Consider the following 26,746-nt stretch of genomic DNA (forward strand, 5'->3'; position numbering starts at 1 on the left):
ACACTCAGAGTCGAAATATATCGCTCAACGTCTATAAGTCAAAGAGTTTATTGACTCTGTGGCGCTGAGTGTCTAGAATGACGCTCATCGTCCTGGAGCCTAAGGGCTTTCGACTTCGCAGCATTAAGCGTCACACAGGACTACTCAGCGCCATTATAGATGACAACAACTTGTTTTTCTAGGTTAGGTGCACCTATGACTTGTCTAAATGACCAAATTGGTTTCTTAAACACTATGATCGACACAAAAACATGTTTATGGTTAAATTGAGTACCACTTTACCCATTTGGTCAGAAACTAAATACATCAGACAAGCTCAAAAACTCAAAAGCACTTATAATCAATTCTACACATTATAAACCAAAAAATTACAAACTATGGGTTTAAAAAAGTCACAATTTACTCATAAACGGACTTCAAACCTTTATTTTTATCACATGCCTTTTCCTTTAGAGTTTTACTTGTTAAAACCCCCAGAATGAACCTAAAAATAGCCTAAAACTCAATATATTAACTACTTACCAATTCAATATAAGATTTTTTTATTAATTTAAGGTCTAAACAAGTTTTAAATGATCCTAAAAGAAACCCAATAACTCAAAATTTCACTTATCAATATCCCTTTTTAGATTAAAGCCTACCTATAAATAAGCCTATTTTATACTTCATGATACCACGCCAATTTTCTGCTTAATCATACTAAAAAACAACCACATCCAATACTCCGACCAATACCATTTCACAAGCATAAAACGCAATATACATGACATTTCCAAAAAAAGACAAGCATTCAACTCCATTTTCAAATTCACAGATTATTCAACAACAACCCAATGCAGACAATTAATAATTCATCACACCAAACTTCAATTTCACAATATACACTACAAATATCATCAATAAACAATTATTCACTCGTTAAGATACACACTTCACTCAAATTGTAACATATTCAACAAATATACATCTCACACTCTATCAAATATAATTACATACTTCTTAACATGAAATTAAATAAATTATTAGCTTTCCTTACTTGGTTTGAGAGCTCAAACAACTCTAGAAAATAAACTACACTTGTTTATTATTAAGTAGACCATTAGGATCAATGATCAAAGAGGAACACACAAAAATTCTAGGAATATGCATGCAACAAAGAGTATAAACTAATTCACTCTTTCTAAAAGATTTGTTAGATGAAGTTAAAGATACAACTGTTGTGGTCACCTAGTTACTTCTTCGTTGTCAAATAGATGACCTAATGATTATAAGTCTTAAAGATAAGGTACAGGAAGTCTGGAGAACAAGTTATAGAGAGATAATACGTGTTTTAGATAATGAAACATGTATTTGACGACAATCCCTGTAGTTTTGATGCAAGCCCCATCCTTACTTGATGGCAATCCAGTCCCTGGAGTTTGTTGTTGTTCTCCTTTGTCAAAGTCATCCCACTTGAAGTTTCATGGAGCTATTTGAAGTTTCGCAGTTGTCTACCACTGTCCATAAATTGTTGTTAGTTGTTTGTCGACATGTGATTGTGCATTTGTTTGCCGCACACTCTTGAAGACAGGTCATATATTTCAAATTGAGTTTATTTATTCCAAACTTGATCCATACAATCTGTATGTTTCAGCTTGAGGGGGAGTGTTAGAGATATTATATTTAGTTTATATTGTGTTTAGGTTAATTAGGGAAATATAGTCCCTATATGTTTATTAGGGAAATATTGTTCTTATTTTATTTTATTTTATTCTTACATATTCATTTGTATTTGGGCTTAGCTCATATTTCTTCTATTATAAATAGAGAACCTTGTATTTAACATAAGAGATTAATTCCAATATTTAATTTTCACTATATTTAACAGTCTCATTCCGTTTCATATTATATATATATATATATATATATATATATATATATATATATATATATATATTTATTTATTTATTTATTTATTTATATCTTTAGTATAATTCCTTCTCTTTTTCCCTGTGAGCAAAATCGAGATTATCAACTTAAACTATGGAAAAACAACTTATAAAATTACAAATTGGTTTTGATTGATAATTGGAGATTATTCTCTTAAATATTCATATGTATATAGATAACAAAAGCATTAATAATTAGATTTAATGGAATCATTATTTAGTGCACTTACACTTTAATATTGCTATTATTTGCTCAAATAAATAAGTTATTATTAATATATAGTGAGGAAATTAGCTAATTAGATTTCTTAGTAAATGTTAGCAATTAATCTAGTTAACATTTTGAATTAATAACAAAATAATTTAAATAAAAGTATAGAAACAAGATATTAGGCTTACAAAGTTTTTAATAACAAGAGATTAGACTACTTTAATTAAATTAAATTTTTAAAAAATTATAGTAAAATAACTTATTTAATGGATTATATCTCTATCTATACGTGCGTGTGTGTGAATGACATAATTCGATGTGATAACTCAGTTGAGATGCACATGCTTATTTATAAGTTCCAAACTCAATTATTCCATATAAAATATTAAACTGTTTTCAAATAAAATATCACTGATCCATAAATTTTAAGATATGTATCCACATTCACATCATAAAACTTCCAAATATCATAGATCCAAAACAAAATATTTGATTAAAAAAACTTTATTTTTTCTAAAAAATTCCACCAAAATTGATGATATAAATTCATAAAAAAAAAAAATTAGAATAAATAAAAACATATTTCATTTTAAAAAATTAATGGGTTAGTAATAATTCCCAAATCGTCATCTACTCTTAGGTATGATCATAAAATGGAAAGAAATAAGAGAAAAAACAACTTTTTTTAGAAAGAGAGATGAAAAAAGAAGAGAGAAATAAAAAAAAAGAAGAAAGTCACAAATACCTTTTAATTTTATTTGTCATAATTTAAATTTATAATTATATTTCTTATAGTATTGTTCTTGAACATACATTTATATTTAAGAAAAATGTTTTATATACAGTTATAAGAGAGAAATAAAACAAAAAAGTGATATATTTATAAATATATGATTTTATAAGACGATAAAGAGAAAATAGAAGATATATGATAAGTCTTTGTGAAAACAAGATATGGGAGTGTTTTATGGAATTTATTAAATTGAGATTTAACCATACTATAATATAAAAAGATTAAATATGTGTTTAAATAATAAAAATAAAAATAAAATTTATTTATTTTAAAAATTTTAATACATTTTTTTCAATTTTTAAAATAAATGAATATAATTATTTTATTTTAATTATATTAATTTTTATAACGTATCAAATATATTTTTCATCTAAAAATGGAAACATATTAAATCTAACTAATTCAAATGTTAACGCGTTTAATATTTTAGAAAAATTTAACATAATTAAATCAAAAAGCTATATTAATTTATTTTTAAAGTTTAAACATTAAAATATATTATAATTTGGAGAAAAAACAAATTTTATTTTCTATCAAAAATAAAAACATATTTGATAATTCAAAAATATATACAAACAAGAATTAGATAAAATTACACAGCTTTTAAAATCCATTGACTATAACAAACTTTAGCCTAAAGTATCATGCATTGTGAAACCAGAAAACATGCAATGTCTGCCTAAAGTATCACAAACTTTAGCCACCATTTGGGATAATGATATAGTAACCATTTCAATGTTACTGTATCTTTTCCAGTGCTGGATAAATGACACAGATAGTTTTCAAAGACCACCAAAATTGTCAACTAAACATGATTCTGTATCCACGCTATCAATACACTTTTACAATCATCAAATGGATTCCATATACTATAATAAGGGATCGAGATTAAAGTGTTTTCATTTTATTAATTATTTTTAAAAGTCAACAGATGCAGTCAACTTTTCAACCATTTTTATATATAAAATATTTTCTCCACAATCATCATAGAGTATATGATAATTGTTAAATACTTTAATCATTTATTGTACCCGTAAATAGAATTGTAGTATTTAATGTATTTATTTATACATATATTAACAAGTTTGACTACAGAGTAATTAGTATTCATTGGAAGAAGGAGTAACTACTAACAACACTTTGTTATTCATTGTCAATATTAGACTACAGAAAACTATGCAAAGAGTTAATTTGTTATTTTCATCCTTAAAATATTAGATTAACATGTAGAATTAAAATTGTATTTAGTTTTGATTTTCGGATACCAAATTATAAATATGAATGCTATAGTTTAATTTTATGATTACTAAATTAAAAAGAACAACCTATGTTTTACTTAATATAAAAATGTTTTTCCTACAAACTATTTTTAATTACATTTTTGGATTAATTATTATTAAAAACTTATTTTATAATATTAATTCAAAACGCATGAAATATCTCTTTATCATATTATTATTTGATAATTACAAGAAATGGTTGGAAAATGTAGCACCACAAAATTTTGGTTGGTGTGAATTGTTTTGTGTCAGAAAATGAGATAATTAATTATTTGTTAATAAAAATGATTAGGCACTTTCTCAAACAAAGGGAGAACAAGTAAACAGTGTATCTGTATACAACTGAGCATTGATTTACTTGACCTGTGGGACGCGTGCCAAAATTCCACGCAATGAATACAAGGCAGAAGAATCAGAGTCAGAGTCAGGGACTCAAAATACACTTCAGAAAAGATAACTCAGTTACCAAACAAGTCTTATTTGAGGTTACAATACGTATTGTATTGTATTGTATTAAGAAAATGGACAAAAACAATGTATTTTAATATATATTTAAGTCAAAATATTAAGAAATTTAGACTAACAAAATAAAAATATTAGTTTGATGAAAAAGACGACAACCAGTAAATGTGCAAATTATTGTAGTATTTTTATTTTTATAAAGGCGTATTATAATGATGGACACCTATACGTACGTGGCTAAATTGCGCAACTACCAAAGGCGAAATACTAACTTACGCACATGGTATGGCATGGTAGGAGCAATTTAAAAAGGCGAATAATAAAAAAAGAAAAGAAAAAGATTTAACTCCCATGAAAAAGAAGAAAACGTAAAATCACTAAAATCATCGATATCCCCTCTTCTTGAAAAAAGAGGAGAAAGAAGGGAGCAGAAGAGAGAAGGAGAAAGGAAGGATGGTTTCGACGAGACGGAGTGGATCTCTCTCTGCCAACAACTCCAAACGATCTTCCTCATCGGAAAATAAACCTCCTTCGCCGAAGCGTCAGAAGGTTCTTCTTCCTCTTCTTGTTCTTTTCTTTCTTTCCCTTCTTGTATTCGATTCACTTTTTTCCGGACGCTTCGGTTTCGGAGATTTCCGGCATCGAAGCCGTTACTTAGCGTCGCTATCTGCGATTGAGCCTTTGCGATTTGCTCCAATTTTTTTAGGTCGACAATGGTGGTTCGTCGGAGAAACCGGTGCCGACACCGGCGGAGAATTCGAAGGATTTACGTACTTCGGAGCCCCTGCCTGATCCTGGGGAATGTGGCTCTGCCGAAGTTCAGATCGCCGGAGCGGGTTCCGCCGATGGAGTGAGCTCCGGCAAGGTCGACGCTACGCCGGCTGTGCCTGTCACGGCACCGATTGCTGATGCCGCATGTTAGTGTTCCGAGTTGTTTTAGTTTTCTTTTTTTTTTTTTTACTTTTTGTTACTTTCTTGATTGCTGCTTGTGTTGTAAATTGAGTAAATAATTTTCTTACATTTTTTCCGTCGTTTTACTGTTAAGGTCCGTCCTTCTCTTCGTGGAGTGTGTATCCGAAACAGATTCCGAATATCGAGGGAGGACCGTGGTGCAGGTTCTTGTCTCAGTCTGCACAGGTAATTCGTGTTCAAACGAGTGAAGTGAATCAGAAAAGTTTCGAATGTAGTAGTCACTGTTCATGCTTTTGGGTGTTGACTCCTCGTGAAGCACATGGCGTTTTTGTTCAGTTCTTAACTTTTTAACTCGAAATTTGTGCTACTGCTGCAGAATCCTAATGTTGCTGTTTGCATACCCAATTTCACTATTGGTTCTAATAGAAGTTGCAACTTTGCACTGAAGGATCAGACTATAAGTGGAAATTTATGCAAGATCAAGTACACGCAGGTACGTTTGAAGACTATATATTTAATCCATGAAGCTTTGGATCATTGATTGGACCGTGTGTATGATTAGGCTCTCTTTTATGCTCAAAAGTATGCACATGTTAGTGGATCATTATGCCCGTTTCTACTACGCAAATTTTTCTTATACAGTAATCTCTATAATTACTTATTGAGCTTTGATTGCTTTTTCTGTTCTTTTATTATTTTTATTTATTTGAAGCGAATATGGTAGGATATGTAAGCGCAACTGATTGCAGTTGTTTCTGAATATGACCAGCGCGATGGAAGTGTTGTAGCTGTGCTAGAAAGTACGGGTAGCAAAGGATCTGTGCTAGTAAATGGAACGCATGTCAAGAAGAATACCAGCTGTGTGCTTAACTCGGGTGATGAAGTGGTTTTTGGTGTTCTTGGAAATCATTCTTATGTATCCTCTTCATTTGCTGAGTAAATGAGAAGTATCAGTTATAGAATTATCGATCATTAATTGTTTTTTTTTTTTCTTTTTTTTTTCTGTAGATGCATTATTTTTTTAACTTACATTTATAAGGGTGATTTTTCTTAATTAATCTTCAACATAGATTTTCCAGCAACTTAATACTGAGGTTGCAATTAGGGGTGCGGAAGTTCCAAGTGGTGTTGGGAAATATCTGCAGCTTGAAAGGAAAAGTGGAGACCCTTCAGCTGTGGCCGGGGCCTCTATTTTGGCTTCTCTTTCCATCAAACAGGACCTTACAAGATGGAAATCTCCAACTCGTACCTCTAGTAAACCTCACCTGGGTACTGATGTCTCTAGTCATCCTATTCATGATAGTACAGAAATTGAGCTTGATGCCTCAGAGTCTAATCCAAATGTGCATACTGATAAAGCAGAAGATGCTCCAACAAATGAGAAGAATTCAACGATGGATTGCAATCCGGATGCTGGTGCAGAGGCAGGCAATGTAAAACTCTCTGGGGTTAATGATTTCCTAAGGCCTTTCTTCAGGATCTTAGCTCGACCTAGTTGTAAACTGAAATTGAGCAAAAGTATATGTAAACAGGTATTGGAAGAAAAAAATGGGACGCTGGACATGCAGGCTGCATCAACTTTGGGTACATCTGTACGCTCTGCTGTGTTTAAAGAAGATGTTCATGCTGCTATATTGGATGGGAAAGAAATAGATGTTTCTTTTGACAACTTCCCTTACTATTTAAGGTATACTTTTCTTCTGTTTGGTATCTATAGTTATGTTGCATAAGAATTCCTAAAGATAAGTATCTTGTGCCAACCTTTTCTCTAAATATTTGAATGTATCCCATGTGTTCAGGCATATTTATTATTTGCTTTCATTTTTCGTGTTCATGTTTTCTTATAATACCTATATATTTAGTATGCCAAGGACGTAACTTTTGGCATGTAATTTAAATTTATTTGCTGAGCTACGATTGATATTTGTTTAGAATTTTAGATGTTATTGAGACTGGTTAATTCGTATAGCTTGATTGAGTCTTTCAAGTGTTGGTGCTTGAAATTAATTGTTACTCTTTTATTTGATGGATTGTTAACTTGTACTGTATTTATGTTTGCATTCATGCCTTTTTGTAGTGAGAGCACAAAAAATGTCTTGGTGGCTGCTTGCTTTATGCACCTAAGGCATAAAGAACATGAAAAGTTTACTACAGATCTTACAACCATAAACCCTCGTATTCTGCTCTCAGGGCCTGCAGGTGTGTGAATATTATATATTACTTTTCTCCATCTTTTTCTGTAAGTATTTCTTCCCTTAATAGCCAAATTTTGCTGGTTACAGGGTCAGAAATATATCAAGAGATGTTGGCAAAGGCACTTGCAAAATACTTTGGAGCTAAGCTGCTCATATTTGATAGTCATTTGCTTTTGGGTGTAAGATAAGCCTTCCTTTTTGGGCCGGGTTTTTAAATATTTTTTTGCTGAAAACTCTGACAAGAAACTTCACTGGCTGTGTTATCATAGGGTTTATCTTCCAAGGAAGCTGAGATACTCAAAGATGGATTAAATGCTGAAAAATCTTTTATCAGCACTAAGCAAAGTCCTACAGCAACAAAAATGGCTGGGAGCGTGGATCCACCTGCTACTGAAACAGAGACACCTAGCTCTTCAAATGCACCTTCACTGGCCTTTGACTCTCAACCTAAGTTGGAAACTGATAACATGCCATCCACCTCTGGGACAGCCAAAAGTTGCTTGTTCAAATTAGGTATGAACTCTTCTACATTTGTTCTGCTATGCTTTTGTTTTACATGGAGCATAGCTTTTGGTGACATTCATATGCTGGACACACACACAACATGTATACTCAATCAAAAAGTTAGTTTTTTTTTTTTTTTTTTTTTCACCTTCATCATGGTTGGGACGTGGCCTTTTAGAATTTATTAAATAAATGAGTACCGCACAGTGGTTCAGTCAGTTTTTTTAACTCTTAAGCAAATTTTAATAATAAAAAGGGAAATAAGATGTGCGCTTTTGTCATATACATTAATCCATTTGCACTGACCTTTTCATTTTGTTTCATTTTAGTACAAATTACATTTATCAAGATATTATCAATATTGAAACTTATATGTATTTATGATGGATGGTATGAATTTAAATTATAAATGCACTGTCGTATATCAGTGCATGCGCTTTGTACTGTCATCTTAAACTATTTGTATTTTCTATATATTATCAACACAGGTGATAGGGTGAAATTTAGCTGTTCATCTTCTTGTGGGGTGTATCAAACATCTTCAAGGTATGGATTTGTAGAAAACTTAACTGAACTTGTTTCCTTCATTGGTGTTTAGGACTTTATTTTGCATGTCAGTTGAACTATTGAGTTTAAGCTACCATGAATACTTATACTGCCCAAAGTAGTGTAATGAAAAGACCGTTATATGTCCAATCAAAGTGTAACTGATGTGCTAATTTTTATATATTATCATTATAATTTTTATTGGTGATTTCATATATAGGGGGCCATCTAATGGAGGTCGGGGGAAGGTTGTCTTACTATTTGATGATAATCCCTTGTCTAAAATTGGTGTGAGATTTGATAAACCCATACCTGATGGAGTTGATCTTGGTGGTGCCTGTGAGGGAGGTCAAGGTTTTTTCTGCAATGGTAATGAGCTACTCGATACAACTTTTATATCTTTAGAAATTGTATATTATTGTATTTTGATCCGTATATTAAATAAAGTGGTATCTTACTAACTTTATGTTTCCAGTCACTGATCTTCGCTTGGAAAGTAGCGCTGTAGAAGAACTGGACAAATTACTTATTCATTCACTGTTTGAGGTTGTCATTTACCCTGCCTTGTAGTATAAGAACTTTCTTTAATAATTTTGGCTTCGATCTTGCAAATACTGATATATATTCAATTTTCTTTTCAGGTTGTTTTTAGTGAGAGTAGAAATGCACCATTCATATTGTTCATGAAAGATGCTGAGAAGTCTATTGTAGGAAATGGAGATTCATATGCATTTAAAAGTAAGCTTGAAAATCTTCCAAACAATGTGGTCGTAATAGGTTCTCACACTCAAAATGACAGTCGTAAGGAAAAGGTATTTAATTTTTGGTTAAACTAATCTGTACACAATAGGAACCTATATCGCAATTTTCATTTAGGTCTCTTCTTTTAATATTTGTAAATATCTCTGTACCAACTTTTCAATTGGGTCCTTGCCTTTTTATGGATAAACTTGTCTATGATTCACCTTATCCGTAAGTTGAAAATAGCTTTATGTGAATTAGTGTATAAGTTGATTTTAGCTTATGTGAGAAGTTCAATTTATACCTTCATATTTTCTACTACAAGTGTCTTTGTAGATGTTTATCCAAATAGAATCCTATCCCGATTTTTTTTTTGGATATTAGGGACCCAAAAAGTTTAAAATATTGTTAGATTTTATTTATAATATCATTAAGTAGCATTCAGATTGACTTTTAAAGCGTCAATTGAAGCAAAGTCGCTAGATTTGATTGTTCACTTCTCTTTCTTTATAGGCTGGATTTATTATTCCAGGAACATGGTCATCAGCGGAACAATTTCTAGCTCACGATACCATATCAGAATTTTGATATGAGAGAAAATAGAGAAAAGATGAACAGAAAGAGAACTGATAACAGATAACTAGCTAACATCCAGTTGAATAGCTGATTTTTTACATTTATATCTCTAGTACGCATCCATTTATAAAATATAATTTAGCCATATTTCTAGATAATGTAGGATCCCCAACAATCCTTTCCTCATGCTGAGGACTGAACATCTCAAGTATAGGACTAAATATGTGTGGATGGTTTGATAATGAGTGACATAATAGACCTAATGTAGCATTGTTAGGATAGACTTTGACACTATCTTATAAAGTGAATTTTAAGTCTAACTCAACTTTATACCTATTTATATACTATAAATTGATCATAACTTTAGTTGAGGCATGCGATCTACTATAGGAACAGGTGCAAGTCATTGAAGCTCTAGGTATCTGTCTAAAAGTTTGAAAATGTAGGGACTTGCATGATGTAACCTCTTTTTAACATGAAAAGTCGACAGTAATCAATTCCAAGTAGTGGTATAGAGCAGCTGACCTGAAAAATGGTAGAGCTGGCGAGCCAGAAGACCACTATTATGAAGTTTTGAGATGCACATTTCATAATCTATACTTGCTTACTGAAAAATAAAATAAAATGGTCAAAATTAGAGACGGGTAATTAGTGATCTAAAGTTGGAATTTTAAGCTTAATAAGCAAATCATATCAACAAAGGTGATGGGCATGACGGAAAATGACTGTTGAGCAAGCCCTAGAGATGAAAGGAAATAACTATATAGGGACAGAACAGATCAAGGCTGTACTTGTTGGCTTGAAATAGTATTTGACGCAGTGGAAAGTGGCTACGGGCACAAAAGATGACTTGAAACTAAGGAACTGAACAAGACTGCAGAAGTCAGCAGTAGGTAGAAAACTGTCGTCACATATTTGAAAATAATTGAAGAAGCTTGAAGAATTCTAAAAAAGGGTGTGGGTGGTACCCAGCGAGGTGTTTTTTGGCTCCAGTCATGAAACATTAGAAGTGTTGAATGTCAATAGTTTAGTACAATGTACCCTGGAATCCTTTTGTGATGTGATTTGGTTTATGGCATTGTTGAAAGAATAAATTAACCAGTCTCTAAAAACATTTTTGTACTAGTTGTTGGCTTTCTATTTCTCTTTGCTTTGTATTAATTGGGAATGTCTCAAGTGAAATAAGATGCAATCTGGATTGTTTATTTATTTGATTTATTGAATTTACTTACTTCACCGGTTTAGATTTCTTCGTAAGTGATTATTTAATTGATGTATAACATTTTTCTCCTGCAGTCACATCCTGGTGGTTTGCTTTTTACAAAATTTGGTAGCAATCAGACTGCCCTTCTTGACCTGGCTTTCCCTGTAATGACTAATATCCTTTTCACTTCTGTTACTTATGTTTGAAAGAGGGGAGCAGGAATTGCTGACCTATGTTTGTACTTTTGTGCATTACTTGGTACCTGTGACCTAATAATACTATCTTTGAGCTTTCTGAGGAAATAATTGTTATGCCTCTTCAATTTTTTTAGGATAGTTTTGGACGATTGCATGACAGAGGGAAGGAGGTTCCAAAACCAAATAGAACTTTGACTAAGCTCTTCCCAAATAAAATTATAATTCACATGCCTCAGGTATGTACAGTGGAATGTTTGTCATGGATTTTGTTCTCCTTATACAATATTCATAATATATTCCCTGATATAGGACGAGGCACTTCTAGCATCTTGGAAGCAGCAACTGGATCGAGATGTTGAAACTCTCAAAATCAAAGGGAATTTACATCACTTGCGTGCAGTGAGTGCCTTGTGTGTTGCTTGTGAATTTAATTTATTCAGCAGTCTTTCATATCATCACATCTGCATTTTTTGTTTAAAAAATAGAGTTGGAGGCAATGATTCTTCATCCTATTATTTCATTGTGGTAATAAACAATTCAAAGTATGATTTATATATGAATGGATGGGATACCAGTTGAACATCCTATAAGAGTAATTTGCCCATGGAAGTTTGTCTCCCCTGCATGTCTGACAATCGCCACTTCTTAAGGTTTAGAATACGAGTCCTTGTATAAGTTGTGGAAGGATTCTTTGTGGGTCTGAAATTTTGTTTTTTCTATGGGTTTTACCTTGTCTCTGTCAACTCTCTAGCTTGGCCTAGTTTGGCCATTTAAAGTTTTAATTCGTGGTTGCTATTTCACTTTGAGTTTTAATTTTTGTATAAATCTTATAAACTGAGAAAGTTAGTTGGAATTTACTATGGCCTTTATTTCATTCTGTAATTTCTTACTTGTATATGTACATAGGAAAATTTAGACATCTGATTTATTTAGTCTGTTTTAGTGAAAGTTTTCCAATAACTGCTATAATTTTTAGGTTAATTTTTTGTGAATTCAGTTGAAAGTCTAGCACCTTCATTAAATTATTTTGTTTGAATAAGGGTGCATAATAGGGTTACATGACACAGATGTTGAACGGTGTCATTAATTCATACTTTCAATGTTAATTCAGAGTTGCTGTTCTGATGTTTTAAATTTTCAGTAATCATAGTCTAACTCATTTTAATTATAGGTTTTGGGACGATGTGGAATGGAATGCGAAGGACTTGAGACCTTATGCATTAAGGATCAGACACTTACAAATGAAAGTATGTTCTAAGCATTCGGTGCTTTTCGATTTGTCTATAGGGTCTCTCCTATATCATTGTTTGTCACATTGCAGATGCAGAGAAGATAATTGGTTGGGCTTTAAGTCATCACCTCATGCAGAATTCAGAAGCTAAGCCTGATTCGAAGCTTGTATTGTCATGTGAGAGGTAATTGCTAGTTTACACTGATTGTGATTTGATATATTATATTTTGTTAATTGTATTTTACAATTTTGATATGGTATTCCTCCAGCATTCAGTATGGAATTGGGATCTTGCAGTCCGTCCAGAATGAGTCCAAGAGCCTGAAGAAATCTCTTAAGGTGATTGTTTGCGCTTGCTTGTGATGTAGATGTCATTCCAGCTTTGCCTTTTAGTGTTTACAACTTACAAGTGTAGGGTTCATAAACACTGTATTCTAAAATCAAGTTGATTGTACAGGATGTTGTAACAGAAAATGAATTTGAAAAGAGGCTTTTGGCTGACGTTATTCCTCCTAGTGACATTGATGTTACCTTTGATGATATTGGAGCTCTTGAAAAGGTCAAGGATACATTGAAAGAGTTGGTGATGCTTCCTTTACAGCGACCTGAGCTTTTTTGCAAGGGGCAATTAACCAAGGTTCACTTCCTTTATAGATTGAAATTTATTTTATTGTTTAAAGATTTTTATGCTTCTTCTCTTTACTTTGGTTGATAATTGATTTGATTATTTGATTGATTTTGTGATGTTTTATTTTTCATTAATCTTTTGGTGTCCTTCCTCTGTTCCCACTCTAAAAGTGAGGAACACGAGGGAATTGGAATCAGTTGCCATGTATTAATTATGTTTGATTGGCATATTTTACATCTTATATTGACCTCTGTATTCTGCAGGATATGCAACTTATTTCTTCATTGAAAAATTCAATGAATTGTGAAAAGCTAAAAGCAACTGTGATAGGTTTTATTGAGAAAAATTGGAGTTTTCTTTTCCATAATCTATAAATATTTCTTTTTGGCATTACTGCAATTAAATAAAACATATAATTTTGATGATCATCTAACTTACTATCAAAATATTATCCATTCTGCTATCTCAGCTTTGAATTACCTTTTGTGCAGCCATGCAAAGGTATCCTATTATTTGGTCCTCCTGGGACGGGTAAAACAATGCTCGCAAAAGCAATTGCTACTGAAGCTGGTGCAAACTTCATTAACATTTCTATGTCAAGTATTACATCTAAGGTTAAATTTGTACCCACCTTTAGTGTATTTTGATCTCACCTTTATCAGTTTGTTGGGCATATTATCTCACATTCTTGCTGTTTTTTTTCTTTTTGTTTTAGTGGTTTGGTGAGGGTGAGAAATATGTGAAAGCTGTTTTCTCTTTGGCGAGTAAAATTTCTCCAAGTGTTATATTTGTTGATGAGGTTAGTCTTTTAACTAAAGTGTCTTACTTTGTATTGATTAATCGGGTATAACTTCTCTAGCCTTGTTTCAGGTTGACAGCATGTTGGGTCGGAGGGAAAACCCAGGGGAGCATGAGGCCATGCGAAAGATGAAAAATGAATTCATGGTAAATTGGGATGGCTTACGTACGAAGGAAACAGAGAGAGTTCTTGTGCTGGCAGCCACTAACAGGCCTTTTGACCTAGATGAAGCTGTTATAAGGAGAATGCCAAGAAGGTGAATACCTTATTTAGTTGTGCTTCGACTCCCCTTTCCATTGTTTTGCTAACTTGAGACGAGACCTAGCATATTATGTTTTTTCTTTTAAATGCAGATTGATGGTAAATTTGCCAGATGCTCCTAATAGAGCAAAAATATTGAAAGTCATACTGGCCAAAGAGGAACTGTCTCCTGATGTTGATTTGGATGCAGTTGCTACTATGACCGATGGATATTCTGGAAGTGATCTTAAGGTAGCTGGACTTATTTTTCTTGTTACCTTATTCTTTAGAAATTAATCGATAGTACCTAAACATTTGGGGAAAAGAACTCAATACTTAAATATACATCGATCATCATCCCATACCTACCTACTTGATGTTGGACATAGACACTCAACTATACCCAAATTCCTATCACTAATGTTTCAATTTTTTGTCGATATTTGATTCTTGCTCTTTTACTGCAGAATTTATGTGTTACGGCGGCACATCGGCCTATTAAAGAGATATTAGAAAAAGAAAAAAAGGTACGACTCTTCTATATGCTGGTGTTATGCTTGGTATCTATGGGTTGAATGCACGAATCATTCCGTAAAGTGTGCACGCTATTTATATATGGTATACAAAATTATGACCTTAGTTGAGACAATGCAATAGTAGACCAGGATAATTTTTTATTTCTTGATGATCTTGGATTTTGAATACATTCCTGATTAAGTTGTTACTCAGTCAGTGCTTTCAATGTAAGGGAGTTATAGTATTCTTAGAAAATGTGTTTATGTTTAAAAGGCACTCGTGCTTATTTTGTTTGATGAATGGCAGGACCGCGTTGCTGCACTAGCAGAAGGTCAACCAGCTCCAGCGTTATGTAGCAGTGGGGACATCAGATCATTAAACATGGAGGACTTCAAATATGCTCATCAACAGGTATGAAATGAAATTCCATTTATACAAGGCCCTCTCCCGAACTGAGTTGTCCCACCTTTCACTTTTAGTAATACGTTACTTTGTACGCAGGTATGTGCAAGTGTTTCTTCTGAATCAGTAAACATGACTGAGCTTTTACAATGGAATGAACTGTATGGAGAAGGGGGTTCAAGAGTAAAGAAAGCACTCAGCTATTTCATGTGAGTTTTTCTTTAGCTGGCATATTTTGCCCCCAGTGCTTCCTCCATCTCATGAAGCCTACATTTTATAGTTTACCGATTTTTATGGCTTCCCAGGGGTTAGCTGTTGAGCCACTTCGTTTGTAAAATGAAATATAGAATTTTATTGAAGTAGTAATTGTAGTACATTTGGGATGATGAGTTTTGGAAGTAGGGAAGCCTTCCAGAATTTTGGTCTGTTCCGCTACTTTTGTTTTGTTCCTCATCCCAAGGGAACATGTTTTTATTTTTATTTTTTCAAGTTATAAAAGTTCTACTAGATGAAATAGCCAGGGTGTCATGTGCATAATAAGTATCTGTTTTATTACTTTTATGTACATAACGGACGTGTTAGAGCCCTCTTTAATTGATTCCTGCGGGATCCTAGCTATTCAACAATTTTATTTGGATTCTGCAATCATCAAATGTTTACAGTGTTCGGCACAAGACTTTTTCATAGAATCCTCGCCAAAATCACTCATCTCAAACCAGTTATTATTAGTACCAATTCGAAACAATCAAATGAATACAAATATTTTGGATCAAACCACTTTATAAACTAAATTGTGTCCATTTTTTTTATTTCTTATTATATTTTATGCTGGTAAATGTTTAATCTGTTTCTCTTTTATTTTGTTATGTAACATTTCTTATATCAGATGAAGACATTAATGATGTATAAAGTAATAATTCAAGAAAAATAATGTATTTTAAATAAACAAATTAGTAAGAACTAAACTAATTTTACTTATCATTAATATAGAATTTAATGGAAATAAGAATGTAAAAATTATTTATTTAGTAGTACGCATTTAACAGATTTGGTTAAAATTTAATCAAATCAATTCACTAAAATATAATTGTTCTGTATATAATTTTATCTCAAACTAAATCAATTAAACTTGTGAAGCCACTTTATATTGAATGTTTTATAAATAAGTTATTTTAGGGTTAAGTATGATTTTAATAAGCGAAATGAAGTGAAAATAAAATTCGTTTCAAAATTTGACGTAATTTATTTCAAAATTTGATATAATATTCAACTATATTACAACTTTTTTTTGAGTGGTGTTTTAAATAATTTAAATTGTTTACACATGTTTTAACATTTTAAAATATTGTTTAACACTTAAAAAGTATATAATATAAATTATATTTATTTATTTTTAAAATTTAAAAGTCAAAATGTATCATATGATATTGAATTCTAATTTTATGTTGAATTTTATATATATATATATATATATATATATATATATATATATATATATATATATATATATATATATATCATAAACATTTATACCAAAACTCGTAATTTGATGGTCAATTCAAAATATTGCATTATGTCTATATTCATATTTTGAGTATTTGCGAGACTAATTATGCACAACTTCTTTAGAAAGGCATTTTCATGTTTTGTACCATAAAACAAAATATTCAAATTAATAAAAAAGAATGCAATGACGAGAATGCTAAAAAAAACTCGTGTTGGTACATATCTGCAAATAAAATCTGTTGTGGATAGTTTGATATCTGCGAATAGCAGGTAATAAATAATTTAATATTCCTTCATTAATGGAATGGGTTGGGTTCAAATATTACATTATCTGTATTTATAGATACTTATTATCCATAAAAAATTAAAATTATATTTTTATTCTTAATTTTAAATTAGGTTTTGTTGTTTTACCTCTTTTTACATCTGTGCAACAGCTCCGTGCCTGTGCTATCAGAACAAGTTTTGTCCCACAATCGTACATACATTGTGTTAGATTTACGACCAGAACGAGCTCTGTGCCACCATTAGTGTTGAATTTACAAACCAAATGACGCATACTGTACCACTATCGGTGTTCAATGTCGAATACGCACTTTACCCGATCCGTTACCATCCTTGGGCATACTCCTTCCTTATAGTTTTCATATCACTTGCATTTTAGAACACATCACTTTAACATGCTCAAAGAAACACGCATCTTTTAAAAATTGAATGTAGTTAATTTTAACTGTGGTGATAACATGATAAGAAAAACCATAATTATTAACATGTTCTGGTGAAAAACATAAACCTTGCAAGTGATTTTGAAAGTGTAGAAGGTTAAGAAAACACATTCCTCATTTCAACAAAGCTGTTGTGCTTAATCTAATCAAATATGAAGTAATATTTATAGACCGGCAGGAGAATTTAAATTATTTAATCAAAGTTGGATTAATTAAATATTTACTAATTATGAATATATATATATATATATATATATATATATATATATATATATATATATTCGAAGTAAACATAATATTTATTGAACTTAGTAATTTAGTACCTTGATTTATTTTAATCTTTATATATTTTTTCTGTTGAGTTTCTATTTATTTTGAAAACTCAATTAACATTTCTATTAAATTAGTATTAATTTCATGACAAGTATTATTTGTAAAAATTTAAAACATTCTTACTTTGAAAATGTCATGTCTCAACATAATAGGATTTTAAAATAAGTTGATTAAATAAATATAATTTTTTAAACTCGTTTCATTGTCTTAAATACTCATCTTCTTTCTAAACAATATTCTTTTGAACTCTCTACCATCTCTTTAAGAGTTCTAACTCCTGGATCATCTATTTAACGACGAGGAGGTACTTAGGAGATCATGGGAGAATAATCTCCACTTTTACTCGATCAGTTTTTTGTTTAGAGCAAATAAGTTTCTACTCCTTTTTCCTTGTAGTCTATGATCATGCAAAGAAATATGTTTTTGCATATATCAAAAGTGCTTCTTTCTTGACTCTTGGTCAATTTGACGTTCTAAGGTTTGATTCTGATCACCAATTGGTGAGTTGTAGGCTTTTCTAAAGTTACTTTCCATGGAAGCAACAGGTGGGAGTTCTTAGAGTCGTAGGAGTTCTTTCTAAGGTAAGGGAAACTAGATGTCTACTTTTAATGGATGTTGTGTAAATAAGTTTCATGCTTGTATGTTTGTTAAATTGATTTAGTTTAGAATTTCAAGAATTTTGTTATGCTAATTTAAGTAATTAAATATGTTTAGTTAATTTGATGATTTGTTCTAAGTGTGGTTAAATTTGTTATGTCATTGCTGCTATGAATTACATGTTATGAAGTTATTTGAATGGTTTTATTTGATTGCCAAGTTGTTAGAGTGGTGAATGATCAAAGAATTGGGTTTTAAGGCTAAAAAGAAGGGTTCTAATAGGTGAAATTGTGAGATATGTACTAGTGTAAGGAAACAGTTTTACCAGAATTGTTATGGGGTTAATTGAAATTTGTTAGAAGTATGTTTTGGGTGAAAATTGATCTAGAACCAAAAAAGGTAGTCAATGTTTAGTGTTTGAGTGGTTTTGAGTGCAAATTGGAGGTTTCGTTAATGAAATTTTGATGCAAGGGGTTGGAACTGAATTGAGGAGTTTAAAGTTTGTGTTTGAGCCATTTAGGACTTGTCTAAGCCTTTATTTTGCTGAATTTGGTGTAGGAAGTGATAGAAGTGAGTTTAGGTAGTTTAAAATGGTCAATTTGGGTTTGGAGTGATCAATTCAAGTTAGAGGTTTGTTTTTAGATATTTCTCAGTGCCTAAGAGTGTTTAGGAATAATTTAAACTTGTATAGAGGGTCACCAAATTCAAAATAGGAGAGTTTTAGAACCTGGTACACCACTGGGTGCCCCCCGATCGCCTTTTTTTGAGAAGATCACACCTAAGCGCCCCTGAGCGCCCTCTGTGTGCTCTTTTTGCAAGAGGAACTCTCCTGAGTGTCCTTTGGGCGCCCCCTGAATGCAACTGCATCAGTTTTGTGTTTTTCAAGTTTTTGAAATCTCAAATCCTAAGTTTCATATATCAATTTTGGACGTCTTTAGGTTGTTTTGGAAGTTTGGAATCCCTCCAAAGTTGTTGGTGAAGGTTTCCAAGATATTTTTCTTTCTTAATGTGGGAATCAAGCTGATAAGAAAAAAAAAATTGTGTTATGGTGTGATTTCTGATAGCTTATAAGAAAATCAGACTGCTACGAAAAAAATATATTTTGATTTTCTTTTAAGTTGTTGGAAGTATGACATGTGTCTTATGTTTTCTTTTTGTGTCCACTCTATTGCAATATATATATATATATATATATATATATATATATATATATATATATATATATATATATATATATATATATATATTATAATTAAATAATCAACCATAATTTGTTATAAATTAAATAAGTATACACAATTCTTTTAAAAAAACTTATAGTAAAAGTATATTATTCTAAAATAATAAATTATAATTACAAAATAAATAAAAATTAGTAATAGAAAATATATCAGATAATAGAAGGTAATAATAATATAAAAATGTATAAATGGAAAAATTGCGAAGGAGTTTTTGATTAGAGAGAGAAGAGGGACACTCTGGCAGGCATAGTTGCGGTTTGCTGATACCAAATTTCAGCCAACCACACAACAACAACCAAACGGAAGGGAATCATAATGGCGGATCCGATCCTGGCACCACCAAGATCCGCCACGGACCTCTTTTCCGATCCCCTGGACGCCCATCCGCTGTGGTTCAAACCGGCGTCATTCCTCTCCCCGGACTTCGATTCCGAATCGTACATTTCGGAGCTTCGCACTTTCGTCCCCTTCGACACGCTCCGCTCCGAGCTCAACAACTACCTCTCTTCCCTCAACCACGAACTAATTGACCTTATTAACCGTGACTACGCTGATTTCGTCAATCTCAGCACCAAGTTAGTGGATGTTGACGCAGTTGTGGTGCGAATGCGGGCCCCGCTGGTCGAGCTCCGGGAGAAGATCGAGCAGTTCAGAGGATCCGTTGAGGTTTCGCTGCTTTCCATTAAGAACCGCTTGAACCAAAGATCGGAGACGGCCTCCGCTAGAGAGACGTTGGAGCTTCTCCTCGACACGTTTCACGTCGTCTCTAAGGTAGAATCGTAATTTTGGTGCAAGATCTCCTAAGGCATTTATTCTGCTCTTCATGGAAGTTTTTCAGGATGAACCTAGTGTGATCTCACTCTTAGTTTTCTTGCGATGTATTTATTGGATATAAAAAGGAGTATGTCGGTGAGGTGGTGTTTGATTGACATATTGGATCACTGGTTATCTGAGTATTATCTAATCATATGTAGATGTTTAGTTCTAAAATGTTTACGACTGAGATGTCTTGTGTTTGACGAGAGAGATGTGTGTTGCAGGTTCTACAATAACATATGATATTGAGTGAGCTTCAAATTCCATGTTACAAGTTGATTTTGTAGGATTTTCTTTAGATAAAAATCCTAACTGTAAATATTTGATTGAGTAGGATGATCATTATGCCATTCTTTGTTAACCCTTTAGTGTGAGCAAGGGTCTCTAGTATCAATTTCATTGTTAGGTTTGGATTGGTTGCTAATTACCACTATGGAGGTTTCTAGAGAAGGGTACACTAATCATACGTTCGTTGCATTTGATACGTGGTGTTTGTTTTGATTGTGTTCTATACTGGTTTTTGGAATGTTGGGATTGAGACAAAAATTATTTGATATTGTATAATTTGTATGTGGTAAATTTGTTGATTGCAGGTTGAGAAGCTAATAAAAGAGCTGCCTAGTGTACCCACGGATTGGTCAAATGGAGATGTAAATTTGTCAGAGAGGACTTACTTGAGCAATGGAGTTTCTGTGCAACAGGTTGAGAATGAGACAAGTATCAGAGAGACTCAAAGCATGCTGTTGGAAAGAATTGCCAGTGAGATGAACAGACTAAAGTTCTATGTCACACATGCAAAGGTTTGTTTTAAATTTTTTTCCACTCTTATTGATTGTTATGTGTGTTTGTGGGTTGATACTTGTAATGGCAATTGGAATCATTTGTAGTAAAATTTAGTTGGGAATGGAATTGAAATTTGATGCAGAGGCTTGGTAAGAAGCCACCGATATACCATTTTTGTGTGTGCTGGTTGTTATTTCTCATTGTTAACTTAGACATATTACCTATTGCCATTTTGAAAGAGCAAAAAAGGAATCTATTTCTTGTCAACATACAGTATTCTAGAATTTGATGTATCACTGAAAATAATTCAAAATCCGTTTTTGAGCATTTGTCTCGAGGTTTGCGTGATAGTGTGCTTAAATTGTGTGTAGACAAGGTAGTTTAAGTTTGTAAAGTAAGGTTATTGAATCAAGATTCAAATTTTGAATCACCTAGCGACTTTTTGAATCATGAATCGTAAACTTGTATCAAATAGGTAAGATTTAGGTACAATGAAAAATTACTTCACATGATATAGTGTTGAATTTAAAGAGCTTAAAGTGTGTGTGTATATATTTATATATAGATATAGATATATAGATATAGATAGATAGATAGAGAGACACACACACACATGACAACTTTAGCTGAAGTCATACAAAACAAAAGTATTAGTTGCATCTAAGCTTGTGAGTTCTTTATTTTAGGAAAATTAAAATGAAATAATTAAATAGTTTAATGGAGTACATGCGTTGAGTGTGAGAGACAAATAAAGGTAGAATAATCAAATAGGACAAGATCACAAGTGTTCTTTCAAATTCCTTTTCATTTTAAAAATTTAAACTCACATGATTTTTATTTTAATAAGAATTGGAGAAAAAGTAAAAGCCTACAAATGACTAAATTGTATCGGTGATATGAGTTACATAGATTCATTCATGTATAGTAAGATACAAAGTCAATTACAATTTATCTTTAGATATAAATCGGAAGATAGCCAAAATGTATTGAATCATAAGATTTGAAGCGTGAATTGTCTGATAAATAGTAAAGTGATATTTTTAAAATAAAAATTTGGTTTAAAAATCACATTAGTGGGTCTTGCATTAGTTAATAGCCTTGAGTTTTATCAAATGTGTCGTAGATAGAAAGAAAAATTGATGTTTTTGTTCATTTTATAACAATAGATAGGCTTGTACCCTTGAAGTTTTGTGGAGGGTTTATGGATGCTTATGTATTTAATCATTTTAATTTTGTCTTTTACTAGTGTTCTGAATTTTGTGATTCATTGTAAAATAGACCTTTTGTTCGAGGCCTTGATACATTCTGTGCTCATCTCTTTTTCTCTATTATGCCAGTACAGAATCTTCCTTTTATTGAGAATATGGAGAAGAGGATTCAAAATGCAAGCCTAACAGTAGATGCAAGCTTGGGACATTGCTTTGTAAATGGTTTGGAGCACAGGGATGCAACTGCAATTTACAATTGCTTACGTGCATATGCTGCTATAGATAACACCAAGAATGCAGAAGAAATCTTTCGAATTACTGTTGTGGCTCCATTGATACAAAAGATAATTCCACATGGATCATCAGCTGTGGTGGCTGGGTCATCTGGGGATGGTCTTGAAAATGATTATCAACTAATTAAGGAATGCATTGATAAAGACTGTAAATTTTTATTGGACATTTCTTCAGCTGGTATGTTGTTTGACTTTTTTCTTGCTACTTTAATTTCCAAGATCAAGTTGGACCTTTTTGGTCATTACATTTCTTCAGTTATCCTTATCAGCATTGCACTGTCATAACTAGAATAATTTCTTGGACCTTGTCAATCCTTGCTGAGGCATTCATCTCTCCTTCATCCTGAAAACTTAAACTTTTTAATCATCTATATGTATTGTTAGCTAGATCATCTGTGTGTGGTCATGCTGTGGTTTTGCTTATGTTTTACATATCTGAAGCTTGGTCTCTGGTGCAGAAAATTCAGGTTTGCATGTCTTCGATTTCTTAGCTAATTCAATCCTTAAGGAGGTTCTCTCTGCGATTCAGAAGGGAAAACCAGGTGCATTTTCTCCTGGAAGACCGACAGAGTTCTTGAAAAATTACAAATCAAGCTTAGATTTCTTGGCTTATCTAGAAGGTAGTTTTATATCTTTCTCGTATCTTTTATACCTTGATAAACAAAAAATGAACAAAGAAAACATGCACTTCAAGTTTTAAAGAACTTCTCTGATTTAATATTTTATCTATAGTGTTCATTTGCTAAATTGTATTATTCATACATGGCTTTAGAAGTATACATTCACTAAGATTATAACATTTAATTTTATGCAAGGCTACTGTCCATCAAGATCTGCTGTTGCCAAATTTCGATCTGAAGCAATATATATTGAATTCATGAAGCAATGGAATATTGGAGTATATTTCTCTTTGAGGTGCCTATGCTGCTTTAAGATGCTCATTACTTAAGAATACATGTTTTTCTCTGTAACATGGAAATCATATCTGCAATTGCCACAGGTTTCAGGAAATAGCAGGGTCTCTAGATTCTATGCTTACAACATCTAGTCTTGTCCCTGTTCAAAATTCAGATGCTGGTGAAAAAAATTACCAAGGTTTAACATTAAAGCAAAGTGTTACTCTGTTAGAGAGTTTGAGATCATGCTGGAGAGAAGATGTTCTTGTCCTTTCTTGTTCTGACAGATTCCTTCGCCTATCCTTGCAGCTTCTTTCTAGGTCAGTTAAATCTGGGACGTTAGGAATTTGTGTTGTTTTTTGGGTGTTGACAGAACAAAACCCAACTTCTCTTTGAGCATACAGGTACTCAAGTTGGCTCTCATCTGGACTGACTGCACGGAAAAACCACAACACAAGCACTGGTCCTGGGTGTGAATGGGCTGTTTCAGCTGTCATAGATGACTTCATTTTTGTATGTAGCGTGCCTTCACTTTATTTTTGTGTCAAGCCGTTGTGCTATAATTTAACCTGCATTCTGTATGCACAGTAAAACCTGGGTTCATTGCTTCAAATATTCTATACTCATACATCCGCAAAATTTTGCACATGCCTTCTACCAGACTTTTTCTGAAGTTCCATAAAAGGAATTGGTAAAAAAATTGACAATGGCTATGATGAAGTAACATTATGGATACATTGGTTGTTTCCATATATGCAATATGCTATGTGAAGATATTGGTTGTACTTTGCCTGAAATATAACAGATGCTAAATCATTTGTAGGTTATTCATGATATAAGATATTTGGAGGAGCAGGTTCGTGGTGATTACCTACAGCACGTGCTTCAGCTTTTGTCTTCATGCTCCCCTGATGTTCTGGAATCAATAAAGCAGAGCATTTTACTGGGTGGTCAATCGTTAAAATCTATAGAACCTTTAGTCATCAAAGCAGTGGTGGAGTCATTAGTGGAAAAGTCAGTTGAGGTAGGTTTATAATCGATGTTTATTCTTTGAAGTGGTTGCATTATCCAGATATGAGTGTGTATATTACTATATAATATTGGTGATCTTCTATATCTTTTTCTTTTCTTCCCTTCGTTTTTAATTTATTCATTTCTTTCTCTTGTTCAAATATTTATTAAGGACTTGAGACAAATGAAGGGTATAACAGCAACGTATAGGATGACTAATAAACCTCTACCTGTGAGGCATTCACCATATGTTTCAGGGGTATTGCGTCCCCTTAAGGTATGCTTAAGTATTATTTTCACATGATTTTCTTCTTCTCATGAGAGTAATTTTTAAGAAATATTTTTTAATTTTCGATGGGAGTGCATGTATTACACACGAAAGCATTAATATATATTGATGGCATGCCCCTATACATCCCAGGCTTTTTTGGATGGGGAAAGAGCTACAAGATATTTGGCTAGTGACACTAGGAGCGAAATACTCCATTATGCTGCAACTGAGATTACGGATCGTTATTATGAATTAGCTGCCGACCTTGTTAGTGTGGTAAGTGCCCAAATCCAAATTTCACTGTTGGATTCTGTGTTAAAAATTGTTTTTTAAAAAACTGTTATCATGAGTAGGCAAGAAAGACAGAGTCTTCGCTCCAGAAAATTAGGCAGAGTGCACAGAGACGAGCTGGAGCAAGTTCAGATATCTCAGATAATAACGTGTCTGACACTGATAAAATCTGTATGCAGTTGTTCCTTGATATCCAGGTTGGTGGCATGATACTTGTTATATATTATCTTTTCCAGTGTGATCTTCTCGTTCTTAGATATACAACTCATAACTCTCATGGCTTGTTAATGAGTTTTTGAGTGTCAAGCTAATTCTTGACTGATTTCATTTAGTAACTTTTGAGTGTCCTTGCAAATTGTCACCAGGAGTATGCCCGTAATCTCTCCGCACTTGGGGTTGAAGCAGTCAATATTGCATCCTACCGTTCATTGTGGCAATGTGTGGCTCCTGTAGATAGGCAAAACACAATTAATCTATAAGAGTTTGATCCAGTGGAGTTAATGCGGCTTGTAGATTGCTTTCTTTTTGGGTCAAGAGTTTATTTTTTGTAATTTTACTTATGAAATCCAGATACACATTTGTTATCACGATTCTTAATATGGAAGAAAAAAGTATATTGCTCGTAAATGTCATCTCTCAGATGTTTCTTTGTTGCATGTTTACTTATAATCATTATTTTTAATAGCTTTTGTGCAAAACTTATGGCAACGGTTTTTGATGGTCTGGCTGATTGAATATGCTTCACTTGCTTCTGGAGAAGTTGTGCGAACATAAAGATTAGGGAGAAGAAATAGCTTGATAAATAGAAAATGGGGTATATTCGAAAGAGGGAAAACTGTAGGGGTACAATTTTCGCATAAACAAAGTAATAATGTTTCTGACGAAAAAATAGTTCATTTTCAGTGCTGGAAAAAAAAAAACAGTTTGTTGTTTCGTTCATAAATGGATTTCCATTATAATAATTCACTGTTGGAAAAGATGTAGAAAGTAATTGATGTATCATTGCATTTTTATTTTTTTTTGTATTTCTGTCTTCTTTTTCTATTAAAGTGATCGGTCTTCGTTTATTATATTTCTCATTTGTTTTCATATTTTCATCTGTTTCATTTCCTCTCTAATAATCGTAGTTAAATGTTGCATTTCTGTTTAGTTGGAAATGTAACATACAAAGAGTCAGAATAAATTGAGTGTCACCATAGGTTCATTGTAATCCATTTCTAAACCTAAACCAAACAACGAGTTAATGATATTTTAAGTTTGAGTAAAGCTCTTTTTCAGGTAGAGAGTAGATTTTTTTGTATTTCTTTTTTTCATCCTTTGTGGTAGTTTAGAATACAAAGAAAGAAGGTTTAATTTTTATTTTTATTTTACACTCTAATTTCAATATCATTACACCCACCATTTAAAATA

General features: G+C 32.4%; 2 protein-coding genes across 5 annotated transcripts; both read left to right on the forward strand.

Moving 5' to 3' along the window:
- The first annotated feature begins 5,026 nt into the window (after positions 1-5,026).
- On the forward strand, positions 5,027-16,022 carry LOC106768376. 4 transcript variants are annotated; one of them, XM_014653504.2, is made up of 29 exons: positions 5,027-5,223; positions 5,381-5,591; positions 5,720-5,811; positions 5,963-6,079; positions 6,356-6,502; positions 6,657-6,855; positions 6,949-7,019; positions 7,119-7,273; positions 7,664-7,785; positions 7,869-7,960; positions 8,051-8,294; positions 8,774-8,831; positions 9,052-9,200; positions 9,307-9,377; positions 9,473-9,643; positions 11,445-11,516; positions 11,684-11,785; positions 11,859-11,948; positions 12,721-12,796; positions 12,871-12,964; positions 13,050-13,119; positions 13,238-13,417; positions 13,900-14,022; positions 14,124-14,207; positions 14,279-14,463; positions 14,561-14,699; positions 14,915-14,974; positions 15,270-15,374; positions 15,465-16,022. In XM_014653504.2, exons 1-29 carry the CDS (start codon positions 5,128-5,130, stop codon positions 15,576-15,578), a joined length of 3,489 nt encoding a protein of 1,162 aa, XP_014508990.1. In that variant the 5' UTR covers positions 5,027-5,127; the 3' UTR covers positions 15,579-16,022. The 4 variants fall into 4 exon arrangements, with proteins under 4 accessions (XP_014508990.1, XP_014508989.1, XP_014508987.1 ...); XM_014653503.2 differs by having other exon boundaries at positions 6,657-7,019; XM_014653501.2 differs by having other exon boundaries at positions 6,949-7,273.
- Positions 16,023-19,963: 3,941 nt separating this feature from the next.
- LOC106769313 (conserved oligomeric Golgi complex subunit 2) lies at positions 19,964-25,963 on the forward strand. Its single transcript, XM_014654883.2, has 12 exons — positions 19,964-20,538; positions 21,177-21,383; positions 22,709-23,045; positions 23,326-23,487; positions 23,683-23,782; positions 23,868-24,083; positions 24,168-24,276; positions 24,587-24,787; positions 24,947-25,051; positions 25,196-25,321; positions 25,399-25,533; positions 25,702-25,963. The coding sequence occupies exons 1-12, from the start codon at positions 20,083-20,085 to the stop codon at positions 25,813-25,815; spliced, it is 2,268 nt and encodes a 755-aa protein (XP_014510369.1). The 5' UTR covers positions 19,964-20,082; the 3' UTR covers positions 25,816-25,963.
- Positions 25,964-26,746: the final 783 nt, after the last annotated feature.

The sequence above is a fragment of the Vigna radiata genome, chromosome 7, assembly GCF_000741045.1.
Source record: "Vigna radiata var. radiata cultivar VC1973A chromosome 7, Vradiata_ver6, whole genome shotgun sequence".
NCBI lineage: Eukaryota > Viridiplantae > Streptophyta > Magnoliopsida > Fabales > Fabaceae > Vigna > Vigna radiata.